This window comes from Microplitis mediator, chromosome 7 (assembly GCF_029852145.1).
Source record: "Microplitis mediator isolate UGA2020A chromosome 7, iyMicMedi2.1, whole genome shotgun sequence".
In the NCBI taxonomy this organism is placed as follows: Eukaryota; Metazoa; Arthropoda; class Insecta; order Hymenoptera; family Braconidae; genus Microplitis; species Microplitis mediator.
Window position 1 is genome coordinate 14,318,409 of NC_079975.1, and position 22,089 is coordinate 14,340,497.

General features: G+C 33.7%; 1 protein-coding gene across 1 annotated transcript; it reads right to left on the reverse strand.

Moving 5' to 3' along the window:
- Window positions 1-5,673: 5,673 nt before the first annotated feature.
- On the reverse strand, window positions 5,674-8,025 carry LOC130671921 (uncharacterized). Its single transcript, XM_057476061.1, has 5 exons — window positions 7,988-8,025; window positions 7,665-7,873; window positions 7,093-7,548; window positions 6,693-7,013; window positions 5,674-6,611 (listed from the first exon to the last, which is right to left on the reverse strand). The coding sequence occupies exons 1-5, from the start codon at window positions 8,023-8,025 to the stop codon at window positions 5,674-5,676; spliced, it is 1,962 nt and encodes a 653-aa protein (XP_057332044.1).
- Window positions 8,026-22,089: the final 14,064 nt, after the last annotated feature.

Genomic DNA, 22,089 nt, shown 5'->3' on the forward strand with positions numbered 1-22,089 from the left:
ATTTACTATATGATATGTCAACTGACGCATTCAATGGTTCTCAGGGTAATAAAGACTGTTATCGTGACACACTACTTTTTTTTAACCCAAATATGATTTTTTAAGTTTTGTAAAGTCATATTTTGTTAAAAACTCGAGTTTAAAAATGAAACTAAATGATAAATTTTAATTTATTGAAAAATTTGGGATTGTTATAGCAATAAGTTAACAAAATAATATAAAACTATCTGATATTTACTATAAATCACAGTATATTTTTTAGCTCAATTTTATTGTTTAATTATAAATGAAACAATAAAAATGATAATGAATCGTTTATTTTAAACAATTAACTAAAAATTAAATAAATATATGATATAAATATAATGGAATCTTATACAATAATACTACCATCACAATTACTCATTTTTTTCAATACTTCACTTATTTATTTAGAGATGCCATAAAGATACTTATGAAGAATATGCAAAATATTCAGAGCAAAAACGAAAAGGCTTGAACAATGATGAAACCTTTGATCGTAAACGCTGGTCATGCGTTGTTAATCAAGACCAATTTGAAGAAAATGTTGCCAATTTCATATTAAAGTATATGATTCCATTTAAAGCGGTTGAAGACCCATTTTTCAAAAAAATTTTTGACGGTAAATGAACATTCAAATTTTTTTTAGGCTATAAGAAAATTTTTATAATAATAAGTTTTAAACCGAAGTATTTTCGCCTGTTTTTTCATGTAATATAGTTTTTTATAAAATTTTTTAATAATTTTTTACAGCAAAAACTATCAAGTAAGACTTTATTATTTGAAAAAAATTAAAACCATGCCGCAATTAACGGAATTCTGATGAAAAAATAAAAATTTTATTTTCAAGAATAATGCTTAAAAACTAAATATCCAATTAGATTATAAACTTAAAACTATTTTATTGCATCTTTTCACTATCAAATTTACGATAATATTGTTTGTTGTTTTCTTGACTAATTCATTTTTTTTAAATAGCTAATTTGTTATTTAGTACAATGTTTTTATTCAATGGTTTTTAAGTTTGGTATTTGTATAATAGAAATATGCAATATAAATTAAAAATATAAGAATAGAACGAAAAATCGTACCGAAGCCAATAACTTCCCGAATTTTCGAAAATTTTCAATTTTTTTAGCGGAAAGTTAAAAATTGCAATAGATTCCAACAAATGATTATATTTCGTTAAAGGTTCCATAGTAATTATTGAGTATATAAGTTATGTCAGTAATTATTGAGTATATTAATTGATTCAAATTTTTATTGCTTGAATTATTAGTTGAACCGAAACCGGATAAATGAACTTTTGAAAGAGAAATATTTTTTTAAGCAGCTGAGTTTAATAAATGTTTCTTTCGCTCATAGATTTACAAATCAAAAAAAGTGGTTGTCAACTGAAGCATTCAACTCGGTACTCTTTAATAAAACGAGTTGACAAAATTTTTAAAAAGTCGTCTGATGCCATTCGTAAAGAAATTGTGTCGCTTATAAAAGACGGAGGATATGTATGTACTACTGCGGATGTTTGGACTGGAGGATCACGTAGATTTTTAGGGGTAACAGTTAGTTGGGTAAATAATCAAATTTTTATGATAAATTATTAAGTACAGTACTGTTTAAGGGGATTCTCAGACAGTGTTCCCCACTTTTTAAAAATATGCTATGACTTTCAACTGTCATAACCGTATTCAAATTTTATTAATTAATTAAAAAAAAAATTAAAACCTCAATTGAAAGAAGGACAACGTAGTCGTAATTATGTTTAGATATAGAATTAAAAAAAAATTACTTACAATTGATATCAATTGGGAGTTAAACAAAATTTGTTGAATAAATTTTAGCCAACAAAATTTAAAAATTCAAATTATAAAATTGACATGACGATTTTACTGAAATTTATTTAATGAATTTTGTTTAACTCCTAATCGATATCAAGTGTAAATAATTTTTTTTTAAATCTGTATATCGGCGAAATTACTCCTACGTTGTCCTTTTTTCAATCAATGCTTTAATTTTTTTTTAATTAATTGATAAAAATTTGATACGCTTATGACAGTTGAAAGTCATTAAAAATTCTTCAAAAGTGGGAGGCACTGTCTGAGAATGGCCTTAAAAATAATCGTTGAACCTCTAAAAAATTAGTCAACAGAAAATGTCAATTTATTGATGTCTAGAGTGACTTGTATTGTTTTTCTTTTATCCATTAGTTTTTATTATCTACAAACACTTTTAAAATGATAAATAATAAGAAATCCTTGGCGGATCCAATTTACGGGAATTGACGGTAGTCACACAATTGATTCATATTATTTTACGGATGAATTTACTGTATTTTACGGTATAAAACGCAGCATTTTACGGTTAAAAGTATAGTCTTTAATACTAGATTTACCTATTTTCCGGTAGATTTCACTGCGGCGAATTCACTTAAAAATACAGTAAATCTACCGCAAAGTATATTGTTTTACCGTAAATTACTGACATTTCATGGTTAACTCACTCTCAATCCGGTATAAAACTGTAATTTACGATGGTCTTTCAGTGATTTCGAAAATTTTCATTCTTAATTTTACTTTTATATTTTTGAAATTCTATTCTACTTGTTATTTTGATATATTTTCTATATTCTATTCATACGGCAAAAATATTTAGAAATAAATATTATTTTTTTTTAATGTTAATTAAATTCACTTACAATCTAAGCTTGTATATATTGAGTATTGCCGTTTTAAATTGATGGAGCATGTCTTTCTCCAATTTATGTAGATAAATCTTGACTCATTGGAACGAAAATCAGCAGCTATTGCGTGCAAAAGATTTTATGGCACGCACTCGTTTGATGCGATCGCGGATCATTTGTCAAGTATTCACTCTTCTTTTGGGTTAACAGTACAGTCAATTCGAGCGACAATTACCGATAATGGATCGAATTTCATTAAGGCATTTAAAGAGTTTGGAGTTGAGGCTTTGAATGAGACTTCAGTAGGTAAGTATTAAATTTTAACTCTAGAAAAATGTCTGCATAACTGATAGTTTATCTTTATTGCAACTCTGATAGGGAATTTGTTTCTTCTCAGAGACCCAGTTGCATTTATCAGTTATGTATTATATATATCTTTTTCACAGATCCAAATGAAAACCAGCTCGAAGACGGAGATGACACTTTCAATGCTGATGTTTATACAGAAGATTTTGATTCTATAGAGGAAGATGTTGAAATTAACGAAGAATTCGGCGTTGAGTGTGAGCATAAATTACCACGCCACTTTAGATGTGCTAGTCACACTTTGAATCTTATAGCTACAACTGATAGCTTAAAAGCTATTACGGAAAATAAATCTCTCAAGACAAAATATTTTAATGTCATTAAGAAATGCACTTCTTTATGGAAATATCTACGTTCTCCGAAAAAAAATGAAAGCTTGAAAGCTTATTTGGGAATTTCACTCAAGCGGCCGGTTGTTACTCGGTAGAACTCCACCTATGATTGTATTATACAGTTATTAACTGTTGATGAGAAGCTATTAGATAACAGTAAAATAAAACTAAAGAAAGCTTTCAACTCTGCAGATTTTAAGTTTCTCCGTGAATTTGTGCGATGCTCTGAACCTTTGGCATGTGCGATTGATCGTTTGCAAGCAGACAACTCCTACTACGGTGTTCTTCTTCCCACATTAGTATCTGTCAAGAATCAAATGAGTAATTTAATCAAGGATAAAATCGTCATTGATTGTAAACCACTGGCTCAAGCTATCATCAATGGAATTGATCGGCGATTTGAGAAACTGTTTGACTTTTCACAACCAGATATTGATGCAGTTCTAGCTGCTATTTCTCATCCACAGTTCAAAGGTCGTTGGTTAACATCTTTTAGTCAAGTAGAGCAAAGACTTGTCCATGAACGTTTCTTGCAATCAGTATCTGGGGAAGCTTGTTCAGAACCATCGAACTCGATTGATGAAGATTGCGTCGAAGGTTTTGATTTTGGGAACGCTGCTTTGACTATTCCTGAATTTCAACAATCATTATCACAAGGTGAAACAACAGCAGAAGTTACCCGTTACTTGAAAAGCAGAGAGACTGAGTTCAAATCGTTAGAAATATTTCCATCTGTCCGGAAAGTATTTCTAAAATTTAACGTGCCACTACCTTCATCTGCTCCTGTAGAAAGGCTTTTTAGCCACGTTACAATGATGAATTTGCTGAAGTATAATCGTCTTACAGACGAGCACTTTGAGCAAAGAGTACTTTGTAAAGTAAATGGAGCAAAAAAATTTTGTTAGTTTATAACATATAACGACCAAACTACAATCACTGCGTGGCTGCTCGAGTATTACTGCTAAATTTATAATATATGATTTGAAATTAATTGCTTATTAAAATCTCTACTCTAAAATTTACTCTAGAATCTTTTGTTTGTTTTTATTATCATTTAATTTAATAAAAAAAATCTCTTCATTAACTCACAAACTTATTGGTTACGATGATTGCATGATCATGGGGTTCTTAAAAAAAATATCCACACGGTCAAATTGTTTTTTATTAGTCGTCTAATATGTTTTTTTTACTGATACCAAATTAAATTTGTTTAATTTTTATTCTCATAGAAGACACGGCATAGACTAAATTTTTATTATTCTCTCTATAGTTATATATATATGTATATATATATATATATATATATATATATATATATATATATTTAGTCATATTCATTAACAGAATAATTAAAATATTAATATATTTACAGAAAATAAATACAATCGTCTTCTTTTCACGCGTAATTTAAAAGCAATTCGAATGATATAAATAAATTGATTTATCTCGATACTTGGCAATTAAAAAGAGTTTAAATGATGAAAAGGCACAAATTCAGGTCAAGACCTTTTCAACAACACTAAATTTAATAACATTAACTAATTTATCATATAGATATGGCTGTAACAAAATTTTCCTTATTCTCTTAATAATTTAGACGATATGACTCATTTCTTTACTATCATTGAGCTTTATAATGATAAAAATACATTTTTTGTTGTCAATATTCAAAGTTCGTTCTATTCTAAATGACTCATTTTACCCTTGGAAATTCCGTGACTCCAAACCCTGCTTATTTTATTTTGAAAATGTTTAATTCCGTTTGGCATGAATACTTTTCACTGTAAAAATTTCGCATTAAGTTGAACAGTCCACTGCAAGCTAAGTACGGTTAACTTTTATAATCGTTTTATCTACTGAGCTATGAGTAATTAAAAAAATTTTTTTTTTTTTTTTTTTCGAGAAAAATTAAACCAAAAAATTTAGAAAATAAAGATAATATATAATCATGTCTGTTAATATATATGTTCATATGAGGTCAGAGAGAATTACTTTCCGAATCCAATCATATCTGAGTGTTCATATACGATCATATAGGATCATATCGAAGCTTTTTTTTCCAAGCCATACTCAATAAAAAAAATTTTTAATGGTAATTTCTACATTATTCATTAAAAATAAAAAATGAGCAATGGAAAATGGATTCATTACTCATTGAAAAAAAAAATGAAAATGATAACTTATACATTACTCATTAAAACTAAAAAATGAGTAATGAAAAATGGATCCATTACTCATTACAATAATAATGAGTAATGGAAATCTAATGCATTATCAAAAATAATGCATTATTTGCAACTCTGCATCAGTGTTTGAGAATTCAACTCTAATACTCGGTAAATTATTTGGATTCGAGGCCCATGTATAGAGTTCTAAGGGAGTTGTGATTTGACGATCCACTGGCAACTGAAGACTTGCACGAGCAGCCCTTCTTTTGACTGTTCCACCAATTCCATCACATGGACCCTTTCCGTGAGCAGTAGCAAAGAAATGCCATTCTGCGTGTATTCCAAAATCGTCCTTATGATAATAAAGATTTACGAAGTTTTTAAAATTTTTAAATTGTTGTGGAGCGCCGTCAGAAAAGTAATATATCTTTTTAGCATTTCTTGAAATAGTTTTAACAAAGTCTGCTACGTATTTCAAAAAAACGTGTGCTGCTACAGCGTCATGATTATGGCAATCTGAAATAACTACTAAGCTTCTGTGTACAATTTTATCACCATTTCTGAAATATATTACTACAGGAATAATAGTAGCAGTATCGTTGTTCCAATGAAAACCTGATGCAGCATTTTGTACGACGAACGCATAGTTTTCAGCAAAATCACAAACAATTAAATATTCTTCTTCTTGTAGATTTTGTTTCACAGTTTTATAAAAGTTGCTTTGTTGTTTAGCAATGTATGCATGTGGTAAAAGAACCTTCAAGTCTGCACAAAACTTCTCAATGAAATCGTAAGTGGATTTTGAAAGAGTCTCAAGACTACAACGTGGTGTTGATATCCAAAATTTATAATTTATAGATTCAATTTCGTTTCCATCAAAAATTTTCGTTAAAACATCATTCAATACTTCTATACTTGGACAATCACGACATGTACCGAAATAGCACTCAGCAGACGGAGACTGGCACATAATAAAATTTAAACAATCGTTGTATTCCGTCAATGGCTTAACCATTTCTTGTGTTAATTTCTTCAGATTAGCGCCTAAAATCCGAAAAGTAAACTATTAATTTACTACACTTCAAAAGTAAGTAATCAACAAATCTCTATTATATTGTATATTACCAAGCATCATTAATTTGATATTTTGATGAGAAATACAAACGCAAATGGTGTGGGTGCCACTGGTTCCAGCAAGCACGCAATGTTTGGGACGAAATGAAGCGAATTTTGAAAAACCAACTTTTTCTTCCGGATACTCATCACGGTAGCATTGATACAGCTCTTTTAAATTTGACAGAATAAGGCGTTTTTGAACTTGCGATCTACTTCCATCTTCATTTTTTATTGACACATAGTCTTTTTTCCCAGGCATATTAACGCTCACGTCATCACTATTATAAAAATTTTGAATTTTTAGTTGGCTACCTTCAGATAATGCTCGGCCTATAAATAAGAATAACCAAAGAGAATAAAATAATTTTAGTATTATAAAAAAAAATAATGTAATTGATAAGTGCAGTACCTAGCTTAGACTCGGGGATCGCAAGAACCCCAACAGTTTTAGATAGGTTTTTCGCAACTTGAACCATATGTCTGGAACAATTCATCGTTTCACAAATCTTCCGTTCGCTCCATTCCGATGGAAATAGTGTTAAGATTTGAATTTTTTCGGATTTGGACGTATTTTTATCATCAAACTTAACTTTTAAACGTTCGATTAAATCAGGAAAATCCGTAAAGTCAAAATTCAAATCACAGGGAGCATCAGTAAAGAGGCCAAAAAGTTTTTTCAAGTTAGAAGTGATTTGATCAACCTTATTTTGTAAATATTGATGATTATATAATTTCTTGGATGGAATTGGTGATTCGTTTAATAAATGCAAAGCATTGTTTACGATTGGCAACTGAGTTTCAATGCTAATTTGAGACTCAGAACTTGGTTGAGATGAATATGTTTCACTACAATATGGTAAGGATTCTGAAAAAAAAAAAAAACGTTATTGTTGAATATTAAATAAAAGAATAAATGTTTACATTTATGCATTGTATTTTTGGAGATAAAATGATTTATTATTAGTTGTTTGATATACCTACCATGAGATTGTAAAAATTCAGTTCTTTGACTCGCATGTTCTAACAACAAACTACAAGTACCAACACTGCTATGATCCTGTTCATTATTGAAGTCATCAACATCCATGTCTGCTTCATCATTAATGTCATGGTTAATATTTTCGTCACCAATATTTTGTCCAACATCAGCAACTTCCGCAATGTTTAATAGTCTTGCGTCTGCATAAACTCTACTTCAGCAATCCACGCATAAGTAATAATCACCATATACGTTTAATTGTCTTTGACAAAATTGATTTGCTTTACGCAAACTTTTTTTTTTTAGATGATTTTCAAGTTCAAACGGATTAGCACAACGACTAAATTGAAAATTAACAGCCATACTATCTATCGCTAGAATATTGTGTTTAACAAAAAAAAAAAATAATTAATCAGCACTCGAATTCTACTTGGAACCGTACACGAGATAATTGCTATTTGGTAGCGATGAGCTTTTTATCAAGAAAACAGGTGAAACAGGTGGTTTCACTAAAACAATGAAAAACACTTAGGTTCCCATAGAGTTCGTTAGCTTTTCTGTAGATGGCGATCGTGTAACTTTATTTTAAAATAGTATAAATACATACAGATGTCACTAGTAGCCAGTTCCTGAAGATATATAGCATACTTATTATCAAAAAAAGCAAAATATTGAAAAAAAAAAAAAAAAACATAACAAAATTTCGTTTTAAATTAATTGTATTGTGACGGGTGAGCTGACGCCCATCCGTCTAATACTAATTAACAAATAATAGATAGATATATTTTAGTTCAGAAAGCAATACATTTTATAGTAGTTTCATTAGGCGCTACACAGCTGCACATAAATATCGCATTACATTAGTGTATTAAGTCTTACTTTTATAAAGACAATGCGATGAGCAGACGTTTCGCGTGGTCAGCAGTTTTGACTGTGGGAAGAAAAGAGTTCCGTTGGAGACGGCGAAGGGATATTTTCTTATACAGCACGAAAAGAGTTCTCATGGGAAACGGCGGAATGATATTTTGGAAGCAGAGGATGCAATTGCAGAAGAAGAGTTAGTTACCATAGTTAAGCTGATTCGAATAGTCGTCTGCTCGCGCATAAATATTATATCTCACTTATTTTGCCGCTTTTATTACAGATCACTATAAGAATACGTTTAATGCCGCTATTGTTGAATGAAAATATTGTATTTGTATCCGATTCATTTATGCTATCTTAGGATTGTAAAAGAGACTCTCAGGGCCTTTCCTGGGTACTCCCATATTTTGGGGACGCCCAATAAACAAATATCCATTAAATTCACATATAGTCATTCCTTCACTGAGCGACCAACACCCTTTATAACATCCTATTAAATTTCTAGAGACGCTGAGCTAGGCACGGTAAGATCGGTTACGAAGTAAGAACATTAAGGTGTAAGCTCACACGTAACAGAAATTTTGGCGCCCAACGTGGTTTTCGCCCAGCGAAGTGAGGGGAGTGAAGTGAATTTTCGGGAATTTTAGTGGTGAGTGCCCAGTTAACGCGACAGGAAACTGTGAGACTGAGATTCTAAATCTTCCCCCGATAAATAAATTAGTGAACGGTGTCGTGAGATAGCAAGGAAAGTGCACACATTGAAGATAATACATGGAAAAATAAGTGAATTAAATTATGAAATATTGAAGAAAAGTGCATTGAATTGAGAAATATTGAAGAATTATTGAGTTATACTGTGAAATATTGAAGATTTATGGATAAATATTGAATTGAAATGGAAATATGGAAAAATAAGTGAATTGAATTGTGAAATATTGAAGAAAAGTGCATTAAATTGAGAAATATTGAAGAATTATTGAGTTTTACTGTGAAATATTGAAGATTTATGGATAAATATTGAATTGAAATGAAAATATGGAAAAATAAGTGAATTGAATTGTGAAATATTGAAGAAAAGTGCATTGAATTGAGAAATATTGAAGATTATTGAATTGTGAATTATTGAAGAATACTGAAGAATATTGAATTGTGAATTGTGAATTATTGAGGAATACTGAAGATTATTGAATTGAATTGTGAATTATTGAAGAATATTGAAGATTATTGAATTGTGAATTATTGAGGAATACTGAAGATTATTGAATTGAATTGTAAATTATTGAAGAATATTGAAGATTATTGAATTGTGAATTATTGAGGAATACTGAAGATTATTGAATTGAATTGTGAATTATTGAAGAATATTGAAGATTATTGAATTGTGAATTATTGAGGAATACTGAAGATTATTGAATTGAATTGTAAATTATTGAAGAATATTGAAGATTATTGAATTGTGAATTATTGAGGAATACTGAAGATTATTGAATTGAATTGTGAATTATTGAGGAATACTGAAGATTATTGAATTGAATTGTGAATCACTGAAGAATATTGAATTGAATTGTGAATTATCGAAGAAATACTGAAGAATATTGAATTGAATTGTGAAATACTGAGAAATATTGAAGATTTGTAAAGATTTATTTAATTGAGTGCCAAATATTAGAGATTACTGAGAAATTGCCGAATGAACTGTAAAATCCTCTGAATTAGTGAAGCCGGTTGTTTGTGTGAAATTATATGTCAAAGTTGCCCGCTAGTGATAAGTGAGAAAAATAGATAAGTGAGTGAAACAGAAAAAAAAAAGAGAAAAGAGAAATAAAAAGTGAAATAAGTGATAAAAGCAAAGTGTACGAAAAAAAAAAAGAAGAGGAAAATAGTGATCTGTAGTGCCGTTAAGAGTAGAAGCCGTTGCAAAGAATCGGATACAACACCAGTCTGAGAGGAAATCAAAGCCAACAGACAGGGATGCTGATAGCAGTAGCATTATTCATCGTGGTGTCTATGTAAGTAGTAAAAATTGAGTCCTTTAACGATAGTAGTAATTCGGATCGACGGGAGTATTGGACTAACTGGAGGTTAGAAAATCCAAGTAACTCTCTGTCGGGCTCTATAAGTTCGAAAGAATTGATCGAAGATTGTTCGTACGAGACCGACATAAAAAATATCGGGGAATTATTAGTCTTTTTTGAAAAAAATCGGGAGAAAACTAACGGTAATTCAAATTGCCCTGGTGCGGCTTCAGGCGCAAAAGCGGTAAAAACTATGGCGGAGACTGAAGAGGTTCAATTGAAACGAATAATATCGTTAATGCGGCATATACCGGTTTTTACGGGAGAGGGTGACGTGGAATCATTCATTGACGCTATTGAGTACAGTGCGACGAGGTTAAAGGCTGATGATGATCCGGTATTTATTTTTGAATTGTCAACGCGATTCGGGGGATTGGCTTTAAGCATTATGCGTACGTTTTTGAGAAAGGCAGAGTCTGTCAACCAAGTAATAGAGAAACTACGTCAAAATTTTGGTCGAACGGAAACATTCCATGCGGTAATACATCGATTGGCGGGAATGATTCAAGAAGATAATGAAAGTGTAACAAGATTTGGTGCGCGTCTGGAGGGTATAAAAGCTGAAGCGGAGAATAAAATAAACAGGAGTGGATTAACGGCAGAACAGAAAGATTATCGAACAAAGGATTTGGAGGCGACAGTGCTGGAAACCTTTATTAATGGACTCTACGAAAAATTATCGTTCGCAGTCTCAAATAAAGAACCCAGAACTTTAGCAGACGCAATAAAGATCGCAATGGAGGCGGAGATACAATACGAGAGGACGAAAGCAGCGGAAAGAGCGAGAGAAGGAAAACTTAGGTTCAAGGAGCGGGAGCATGCAAGGATAAGACAGCTAACGCTTGAAGAAGAGGTGAAAGAAGAAGGTAAACAAGAAGGCGCAGAATATATTCATAAACCAAAACCCAGCGCGGAATTTACGTATACAATTACTAATGAGAAGACTGCGGACAATGGAGACAAGCGAAATTGTTTCACATGCGGGCAAGTTGGGCATTTGGCACGAAATTGTCCAGTTCCAATACCAAGCAAACAAAATTCTCGGGCACCAATGAATCAGCAGGAATTCCGGGGAAGAGTTCCACAGCAACAGGAGCGGTACTATGTGCAAAACGATAGATACAGAGGAAATGGGAGATATAATTATGGAAGAAGCGGTAATAATTGGCAGAATAATGGTAACTATGTATATGGACAGAATGGCAACAATTATAATGGGTATCGAAATGGAAATAATTATGGAAATCAATGGGGAAATTATGGAAATAATGGTTACTACGGCAGAGGCAGAGGTCAGGAAATTCAAGGCAATCTCAATAGGCGGTACAATAATTATGGTAACTCAGGTGCAATGGTGACGAACGCGTTCGAAACGCAGCGGCTTATGAACAGTTTGCCCGGTAATTACGACAATAGATGGGACGGATCACGTGGAGTTAATCAGCAGAACCGGGGAAATCAGATGTCCAACAGGGGTCCAAACGCACGGCCTTTAAACTAGAAAGGGCCGGTGCGATGACACGCTCCGTCGAAACGGCCAACTCAGAAGAAACGAATAAGGAGCGAATAAATGAAGAAAAAGAAGTAAAATCTGTTAAATTAGTGGGTGCTACACATATATATGTAAAATTAAGAGCCGATAAAGTACTTGGAGGTACAGGTATCTTCCTCATTGACACGGGCGCAGAAATAAATTTAATACGACGAGACTCACTGGAATTAAGAACAAAAATTGACAGTACAAGAAGAACGCTGATAAAAGGTATAACATCTGATACTATAACTACGATAGGTCAAGTTGAACTAGAGATAGAAGGTCAATGGGTACTGTTTGATATCGTGGGAGAGGAATTTAACATAAAAGAAGATGGTATATTGGGCCAGCCGTTCTTTTCAGCACAAAATTCGCAAATTGATTTTGGTAATAAAACTGTTTCAATTAATAATAAGAAATATTACTTTTTGGAGGATATTATAAAAATTCCGAGAAGATGTGTAAAAATGATAGAGGTAAGAGTTATAAATAACGTTTCGGAAGGATACATTCCACGGTGTGATATTGCACCAGGAATATATTTGGGAGAAGCCATAGTATCAGTCCACCAGGGTGCAGCGAAAATGTACGCATTTAACACTACAGAAAAAGAACATGATTTTGCGATACCGTACGTTGAAGTTGAATATTTTGAGGAGATAACAGCAGAAGCAAAGGTGCGGTTCACTGAAAAAACGGAGCAAGAAAATATAGCAGAACGAACAGAACGAGTACTAAATTTAATATCGGTAACACATCTGGACGAAGAAGAACTAAATACAGTGCGGCAGAACATCGAATACGAACCAAGAGTTTACATATTACCAGGCGAACGACTGAATGCAGCGAATGTTCCACCTCATCGGATAAGAACAAAAGATGATAACCCAATTAATATCAAACAGTATCGCATGCCGCATCATTTAAAAGACGTATTAAAAGAACGAATACAAGGAATGATTGATGCTGATATAATTGAACCATCGGATTCTGCGTACAGTTCACCCGTATGGATCGTTCCCAAGAAACCAAAAGCTGATGGAACTAAAGATTGGAGGTTGGTAATCGATTTTCGAAGGTTAAACGATAAAACAATACCAAACTCGTATCCGTTACCAGATATCCGGGACATTTTAGACCAAATTGGTGATGCTGTATATTTTTCTGTGTTTGATCTCGATTCGGGATTTTATCAGATACCATTGGCAGAACAAGATCGGTATAAAACGGCATTTTCAGTCCCGATGGGACATTATCAGTTCAAGAGGATGGCGATGGGTTTGAAAGGTGGTCCACCGACGTTTCAAAGTACGATGGAAAACGTATTGTCCGGATTGCAGGGTGTAATATTATTTATTTATGTCGATGACGCAGTAATATATGCAAGGACATTAGGAGAACATTGTCAAAAATACTTGCAATTTGTTGATAGACTTCAAAAAGTGGGATTAAAATTAAAACCGGCAAAGTGCGAATTTTTACGGCGGGAAGTTGCGTATTTGGGACATATAATCAGTGCGGAAGGAGTAAAACCGAATCCAGCGAAAGTGGAAGCAGTTGAAAAATTTAAGAGGCCAACGGACGAGAAGAAAGTACGAGAATTTCTTGGGCTTGCGGGATATTATAGAAGATTCATCCGGAATTTTGCAAGTAAAGCAAAACCTTTGACTGATTTATTGAAAAAAGACGCTATTTTTACATGGGGTGAATCTCAAGAAAAGTCATTTAAAATACTGAAAGAAGAATTATGTGGAGATGTAATGTTGCAGTATCCGAACTTTGAATTACCGTTCATTGTCGCTACAGATGCGTCAGACTTTGCATTGGGTGCAGTATTAAGCCAAGGGAAACTTGGAGAAGATAGAGCGATAAGTTATGCTTCTCGAGCTTTATCAAAGACAGAAAGAAATTACACAGTGACCAAGAAAGAATTGTTGGCTATTATGTATGCTGTTGACACGTTCAGACCATATATTTTTGGTAAGAAATTTACATTAGTTACCGACCATCAACCGTTGCAGTGGCTCAAGTCTACAAAAAGCCCCGGAGAGCACATTCGGCGATGGGTAAATCGATTAGAAGAATATGAATATGAAGTTATCCATCGACCAGGTAAGAGTAACACAAATGCAGATGCTTTATCACGAAACCCGGTGAGAAACGAAAACGGTGAATTATTAGCAATGGTGGAAGTAAATGTTGGTAAAAGAGCAAGAGAGGAAACATCAGCGACACACTCATCAGCTGACGGAAGAGGTCGGAGAGAAAAGGTCAAAAATTTAAAGAAGAAATTAAGAAGAACGGACGATCATCAATATAATACATCATCGGGAGAATCTGACATCGAAATGAGGACTGACAATGATACGAGAAGAAATGATAAGCCGAATCCAGCTGTGATTACTCCAAATCCGGGCCCGTCAGGTATACAACAACAAAAAGAAGTGCGACGAAGGGGACGTCCAAGAGGAAGTAAGTCGCGACCCAAGAAGGCGGTACGAATTCCCCTCAGTGACAGCGAGTCAGCACGGGGAATGGCAAGTGATGGAAGTGGGGAGTATTACGTGCCGTCCGGATCAGCGTCAGAACCTGGAGCGGAACCACAAATTGCCAGTAGTCGTCCGCAACGGAGAAAAAATAAAGCAAAAATGGAAGGGAAGATGCAACAAGCAGAAAAAGATAAAGAAGTGGAACAGGAAACCAAGGAACAACAATCAGCAGAGGAAAGCAGGGTAGCAGCGAAAGGAAAAATCAAGACACCACCAGCTGTTAGAGAAAAAGTGAAAAAGAAAATGAGAGACGAAGTGATTGAAGTGCAAAAACCCAGGTTGACACAACACGATCTGGAGCCGAATATGGACGTACCAATGGAACAAGATGATACGGGACACGAGTATCAACAAAACTACGATGAAAAATATGATAAGAATAGTAACGAACCATGGCGATTCCTGTTATCGGAAGATTTTAATGCAAGAAGTACTTGTGTTAATGACTCCACGGATATAGAGTCAGATTCGGGAGACTCATTAATGGAATGGGATGTTCCGAATGATTACTGTACAAACCCGGAAGAAAAATTAAAATTAAAACATTCAAGACAGCATGTCACCGATGTTAACGACAATTTCGCTTTCTTTGTACCAGCCAACGGGGATGTGAATTCAGATTTAACGGACGTGCTACTCGAGATGAAATGGATAAATATGGCAAATTTACAAGGAACTCAGCTGGAAGAAGGTGATATTTTGATAATAAATAAGCGGAAAAGACACGGATTGGGGTTGGTCTACTCAGTCGATGCTAGTGGTCGTACATCAGAAAAAATAATAGATATGATTATGGAGTCTTTGGGGATACTGATAAAACGACAAGAGTATAAGACTTTGAGAGTTCCGACGGGAGGTGATCATTTAAATAAAGCACTGCAAAATTACTACATTGGGAAATTACATGAGATTGTAAAGGAACAGAATATAGAAATAACGGTGTGTGGTGGAAAACTGGAGGTACCCAAGGCTATTAACAGAAGATCATTGATGAGAGAGCATCATACGTCTGCTGTTGGAGGACACAAGGGGATGACAAAGACATATCGCCGAATAAGAACTCGATTTTATTGGAGAACGATGCAGCAAGATGTGAGAAATTTTGTGAAAAATTGTTTTATTTGCCAGCAACGAAAGTTAGTACGCGTGAAACCTAAGAAGCCGATGATGATTACTGATACACCGGAGACCGCATTTGAAAAAATTTCCATGGATATTTATGGGCCACGAGAAGAAACGAGGCGGGGTTACAAATACATTCTGACTGTGCAGGACTTGTTAACAAAATTCGGGATAGCGATTCCACTCAGACAACAAGAAGCTGAAGATGTAGCAAAGGCATTGGCAGGAAAAGTAATTTGCTTGTTTGGGGCACCAAGAGCAATCCTGACAGATCAAGGAACAAATTTTATGAGTGATATGATACAGCGTCTATGTAATTTGTTCCGAATAAGGCATTTAAATACAACAGCGTATCATCCACAGTCCAATGGGTCAATTGAGAGGAGTCACCACTCTCTTACGGAGTATTTAAAAACTTTTATAGACAAATATCGAGAATGGGATGAATGGCTCGACTTTGCGATGTTTTCGTATAATACGGGTGTGCACGAGGCGACAAATTATACTCCACACGAGCTAGTTTTTGGTAGACCCGCGCTAGTGCCATCAGAATTTTCACGAGAAGGAGCAGCGGGCGGAAGATCGTACCATGATTACCTGGATGAGTTAGTTGACACGCTGGAAACAACTCGTAGGCTGGCGAAAGAAAACTTGGAAAGAGCGAAAAAAAGATCAAAGAAATATTACGACAGAAACGCAAAAGAAAGAATTTTCGAGGTCGGCAACTGGGTGTGGCTGCTAAAAGAACCGAGGACGGATAAAATGAAGGATCATTATGACGGCCCGTACGAGGTAATCAGAATATTTGACAACAAAAACGTTGAGTTGATGGTAAAAGGAAAAAAACGTGTAGTTCACCAGGACAAAATAAAATTGGCGCATATTGCTTCAGAGTCTGATTCAGCAAATCCACAATTGGAGATAAAATAAGACGATAAACAATATTATTATTAAAATAAAGTGCAAAAGAAAAAAAAAGAAGAAAGGAATTACTATAGCAATAACAATGATAGATAAAAATTACTCTGTTGACAGATAAATAAAGGAGAGAAAAGATGGAGCAAGAGAAGGCGAAACGACTGATGAATGAAGCAATAGATACGAATGGAAGCGACGAAGTGACGACAATAATAAGACGATACGGGTTGTCATACGTACCAGAATGGAGGGAAGGATATACGCTAATTATAAGGGCACTGCTACGAAAAAAAGAAGAGGCGGTGGAAGCCCTCATTATGAATAATGCAAATGTAAATGGACCAAGTCACGCAAACTCCATAGTCCCATTATGCAGAATTTTGAAATATTCGAACACGGAATTGGCATGGTTACTCATAGCTCGAGGTGCAAATATCAATTCGAACAATGATGACAGTGGAAATCGACCGATACATCAACTCGTGATCGCTGTTGGGCAGGAAGCAGGAGCGAACAGGACAAGGTTGGCGGAAATAATGGAATATATGCTACAGAATGGAGTCGAGGTAGAGGCAAGAAATCGTGAAGGAATGACAGCTGCGCACCTGGATGTACGACAAATGTACATGGGAATATTTAATTTGTTCACTGAACACGACGTGAATATGGACATCGAAGATGAAAAAGGAAGAACACCACTATTTTATGCAGTGGAATATGGACAATCGGAAAAGGTAAACGCATTATTAAAACAAGGGGCTAGAGTAAATCATAGAGATTGCTATGGAATGACACCGCTGTTCATGATATTTAAAAAAATTTTAACTCGCCGGTATGAAGGGGACAATTTATACAGTCCAGAGCACATAAGGAAGATGGAAATAACGAAAATGCTAATAAGATTTGGAGCCAATGTCAATCAGCAGACAACTAATGGGGACGTAACACCATTGCACCTAGCCGGAGCGAGAGGATATGATGAGATTGTAACAATGCTGCTGGAAAATGGGGCGGATGTTAATTTAAAAGACAAGAAAGGAAGATACGTTGTACAATACTGCAGATATGCGCGGCAAGATGATAATTTGCCTGAAGGATACGAAAAAGAGCCGGACGAAATATGGCCAGCCACTGAGGGACACGTCAGTTGGACGCATTTAATAATCAGACAGTTCCTCATAAAGAAAAGAGTTATGGGAGACATGATAAACCAGGATTTGGAGCTGGAGTTATTGTACTTGAAGCAGGATGAAGAGGACTATGAAGTAAAATGTAAAGAGGAAGTGGAAGAAATGAAGGAGATTGTCTTAATACGCCAAGGAGAAAGAAAGGTGACACCTATCGACGTGTGGAAAGCATCAACGGAAAGTATGAGGCGATTTATCAGACATAAAGACTTTGTCCGAAATCTTCAACGAGGAAAAATCGGCCACTACGGATATGAAATGTTGGAAAAAGTCGTAGCAGCAAGATTCAGGGAAAAGCTTATCAAACGGGCTATTCGGGTGTTAAATAACGCGACAAGAAACAGCAAGATACCATTAGAAGATTTGCCAAAGTATGTGTTGGATGAAATCGTTGGTAATATTAATAATGAAGAACTCATCAAAATGACGCGCATGGACCAATAATTATAAATGTGCAAGGAAAAGTGAAAACAAAGAAAATAGTCGTTAATACGTGAATTAGCAAAAAAAATATATATATATATATGATAATGGAATATGATTATTGAATGTATCAATAATTGTGTACGGAATTAATAAAGAATATAATTAACTCGAATTTCACCCTCTGATTTTTTTTTGTTGGTAATAATGGAAATAAGTTAGAATAAAAGAGTGGGAGGAAGAATTTTAAAATTTCACTGCATGAAAACCCGGTACCGGTAAACTATTCTTCTATTTTTACTTTCTGCTGCTTTCTATTGCATGGCTTCAGATCATATAAATGAAACTCTAATAAATTCTTTCTCCGGCTCGAGAAATTAATCAATAAGTGATAATAATAAATCTATAATTAAAATTTGTAGTATTATTTAAGTTAAGAATATAAATTACGAATGACTGTGCATAATTCCACGGGATATTTAATAAAATTGAGTGGGGAATAAATAAGAGGAGTGTAAGTATAAAGAAAAGATTCATTTTATGCTAAGAAACACTGGGGTAAAGGAAGTAAAGAATTATATAACTATAAAGATAAAATTATTATGAAGATAGATGTAAATGATAGTGGTAAGTAGTAATGATAATTAATTAGCTAGTATACGACTAATTGTGGACAGAGTAACGTTGCAGTCTGGTTATCCTCGGTACACACGGTTCCAGAGTTGACGAATGACGACAGTTCAATTCATCTAAATAAAAAAAAAATATTTTTTTTTAGTATGATTAAGTTAATCTGGAAAAGAGAAAAAGGAAAATTAAATAACTTACCGATCTTGCGGGATTTTACCTCCCTCACCTTTTCCTTCGCCATACAGGCTTAAATTTCATCCCCTTTCTCCCCAGTTATTTTTTTTCTCATTAGGTTTGGTCGGTTGTTGATGTCTCTCTTATTTTTCTCGTTCGTGAACCCGTATTTTCCTCCCTTTTAATTGGAGTCAATGCGTGGCAGAAATAGGTGTTATTCGCATCTATATCGTGGGCATAGTAACAAATTAAGGTAGTAATTATATAGTTGAGTAAAGAAGAAATGATATTGTAGTATAGGTTGTAAATTACTCACATTATATTGAAAAAAAAAGAATCAACCTTACAAATAAATGGGAAATGTACACAGTAGATCTTCTTCCCTTGTTAAACTCACTATTTTTTCTCGCAGCATGCGAACAGGTGCGATTGGAACGGTTATAGTAAGTAAAATGTTAATTAAGCAGAACGAGAAAAGTATAAACTATAAATCTTTTCGAAAAAAAAGGGGAACAAGAGAAATAAATATTATTATAAAACAATTAAATTTTATTAATAATAGTAGGTAACGAGCTATGTATAATTTTTATCGTTATAAATAGACTCATTACAATGATCACTTTAAAAGCACATCAACATTATATTTTTTTTGTTTTGTTGTTACGCGTTTAAAATAAGGAAATATTGGTTAAATATAAGAAAATTCAGCTGCTTTACACAAAATATTAAAAATCCTTTCCTTTCAATACTCAAATTAGTCAAAAAAAAAATTTTTTTTCATGATTTAATGTCTACACTCACTAATATTCTAATAATGGGAAAAGTAAAATGAAGTTACAGAAAAGGGGATGCGAAAAATTATTAAACGAGAGAGAAAGGAAAAACTAGGCGGTTCTATCCAGTAAGTCCTGGATATTGGTTAGAAGATTTCGAACTGGGCTCAGGTCACCTAAGTAGTGGTAGGGGTGGTGGCATTCCTCCAGGGCAATCTCGGCCCGAATCCACCGCCTTCTCCGCACCGCTACTACGCGATTGAGGGTGGTGAAAAGGTCCTTGAGAATGACTGGAAGTTGTAACCCGGTGAGGCAGGATACGTCATCCAGGAAAGTTAAACCCACAATCGGCGGGTAGCGGGCACGGCACAAGTACCACAGGGTATCCCTAAGCTGTTCAAGAATCTGAAAAAGGAAAGAAATATTTAAGGACATGTTCCAAAATTATATAGGAGGTAAAAACAAATACTTACAATCCGTGGAAGATGAAGCACACGATGGTTAAAAGCTCGCATCGAAACAAAATCCGACATATTTCGGTAGTTGATAATCTGAAAAAAAATAGATAAATAGAGAATGGATAAAATTTATTTTGTCATTCGAAAAAAAAAGGGGAATAAATGGGTGATGAAGGATTCAAGCTCATAAAGTAGATGTAAGAGTAAATTATATCTAAGCAGTTACAGTTTCCCTGCTCGAATGGAAGTGATAGCAATTAAATTTTTGAAGGAAATTTTTAGATTATTAGAGAAATTCTACATTCTGGGAGTTGCTAATTAAAAGCCTGTAAAATTTTGTTTAGGAAATTATTAGAGTAAATGAATGATATAAGATTTTTTTTTTATCGAAAAAGAAATAAATAATAATGTTTTGGCAAATGAGGAATGAAAAGTCGAAATTTTTGTAGGAAACTGGAGATATATATATATATATTTTTTTTTCTCTCTTTCTCTTTCTCCAGCACGTTGAGAAAAAGGTATAACTTTTTCTGGTTTGAAATATTGAAATTGGGGGGAAAAAGTTGACAGGAAGTACTGAAAAAAAAAAACGAAAAAATAAAGAGAGAGAATTTTTGTTTTCGTGGGGAAGAGCGAATAGTTAAAGACATTTTAATCTCGCATTTCTTAGGAACTTTTAAGTTATTATAGAATTTAAAACAGAGGAAAGATAATTATTACCCTTATAAGATGCGCAGATTTCAAAATATCGTACTTGTAGGAACACAGGTTGTAAAGCAAAATCGCTGAAAAAAAATCTTAACAGTTAAATACGGCACTAGCACTGAACACAAATTTTGAGATAAAAAAAAAAAAACAATAGGAAAAATCTGGTCGCACCAATTGATATCACTGTAGCACTGAACAAAAAAAAAACGTTGAATTTTTTTTATTATTTCACTCGGCAGGAAAGATTAATTTTCCTTATATATATATACATGCGTTACAAATTATGATTGCGATTGATGCAGCTGTCAAGACTTGCTGCGAACAGCGTTGCAAGTTGGATCTGAATAAAGTCAAAGGAATTTGGAAATAGGATATGGGTACAATAGATAAGGGGATCTCTCATCGAGAGACGTTATTAAAATGCATACTCTCCAACGGAAAAATATTGAATAATTGTTAGTTGCAAAAATATGATTTCGATTTTTGCCCCAGTAACGAAAAAAAAAAAAAGCACGAATAAAAATTTCATTAAGTGGCGCATATGTCAAAATTTTATTTCTTTCTCCCCTTATAATAAAGTAATAAATACATGTGGGATGTTGCATGGTGACAATCTATAGCAATCTTGACATTTATTATTTATCTAAGAATTTTATGCAATTTCAAAATTTTTTTTTAGCTGAAAAAAAAAAAAGGTACAACAAATTAAAATAAAAAAAAAAAATAGATAGTAAAACAGCTCGATAGTGAAGATGTAATACCGGATGCAATAAAATCAGTGATTTCGGGTGACCTTGCAAATTTCGAAAAATGTAAAATTATCAATTTTACAGCTAATAACTATTACTATGTAGGAAAAGAGGATGAGAAGGAATAGGATTATCATGAACTTGGTATGGCTGCCATTTTATTTTTGTTGAAAATTAATGTATCTTTCTCCGAATTACTCCAAAAAAAAAAATATGTACATGCAATAAATAGATAAATCTAATGGATCCGCATTGAAAAAAAA

Bases quoted from the DNA above. Each gene is read 5' to 3' on its own strand.
- LOC130671921 (XM_057476061.1), bottom strand. From the start codon at position 8,025: ATGGCTGTTAATTTTCAATTTAGTCGTTGTGCTAATCC. The intron at 7,874-7,987 runs GTTTGAACTTGA...TTGCTGAAGTAG, and splicing joins TTTAGTCGTTGTGCTAATCC to AGTTTATGCAGACGCAAGAC. The intron at 6,612-6,692 runs GTAATATACAAT...TTCGGATTTTAG, and splicing joins TATCAAATTAATGATGCTTG to GCGCTAATCTGAAGAAATTA.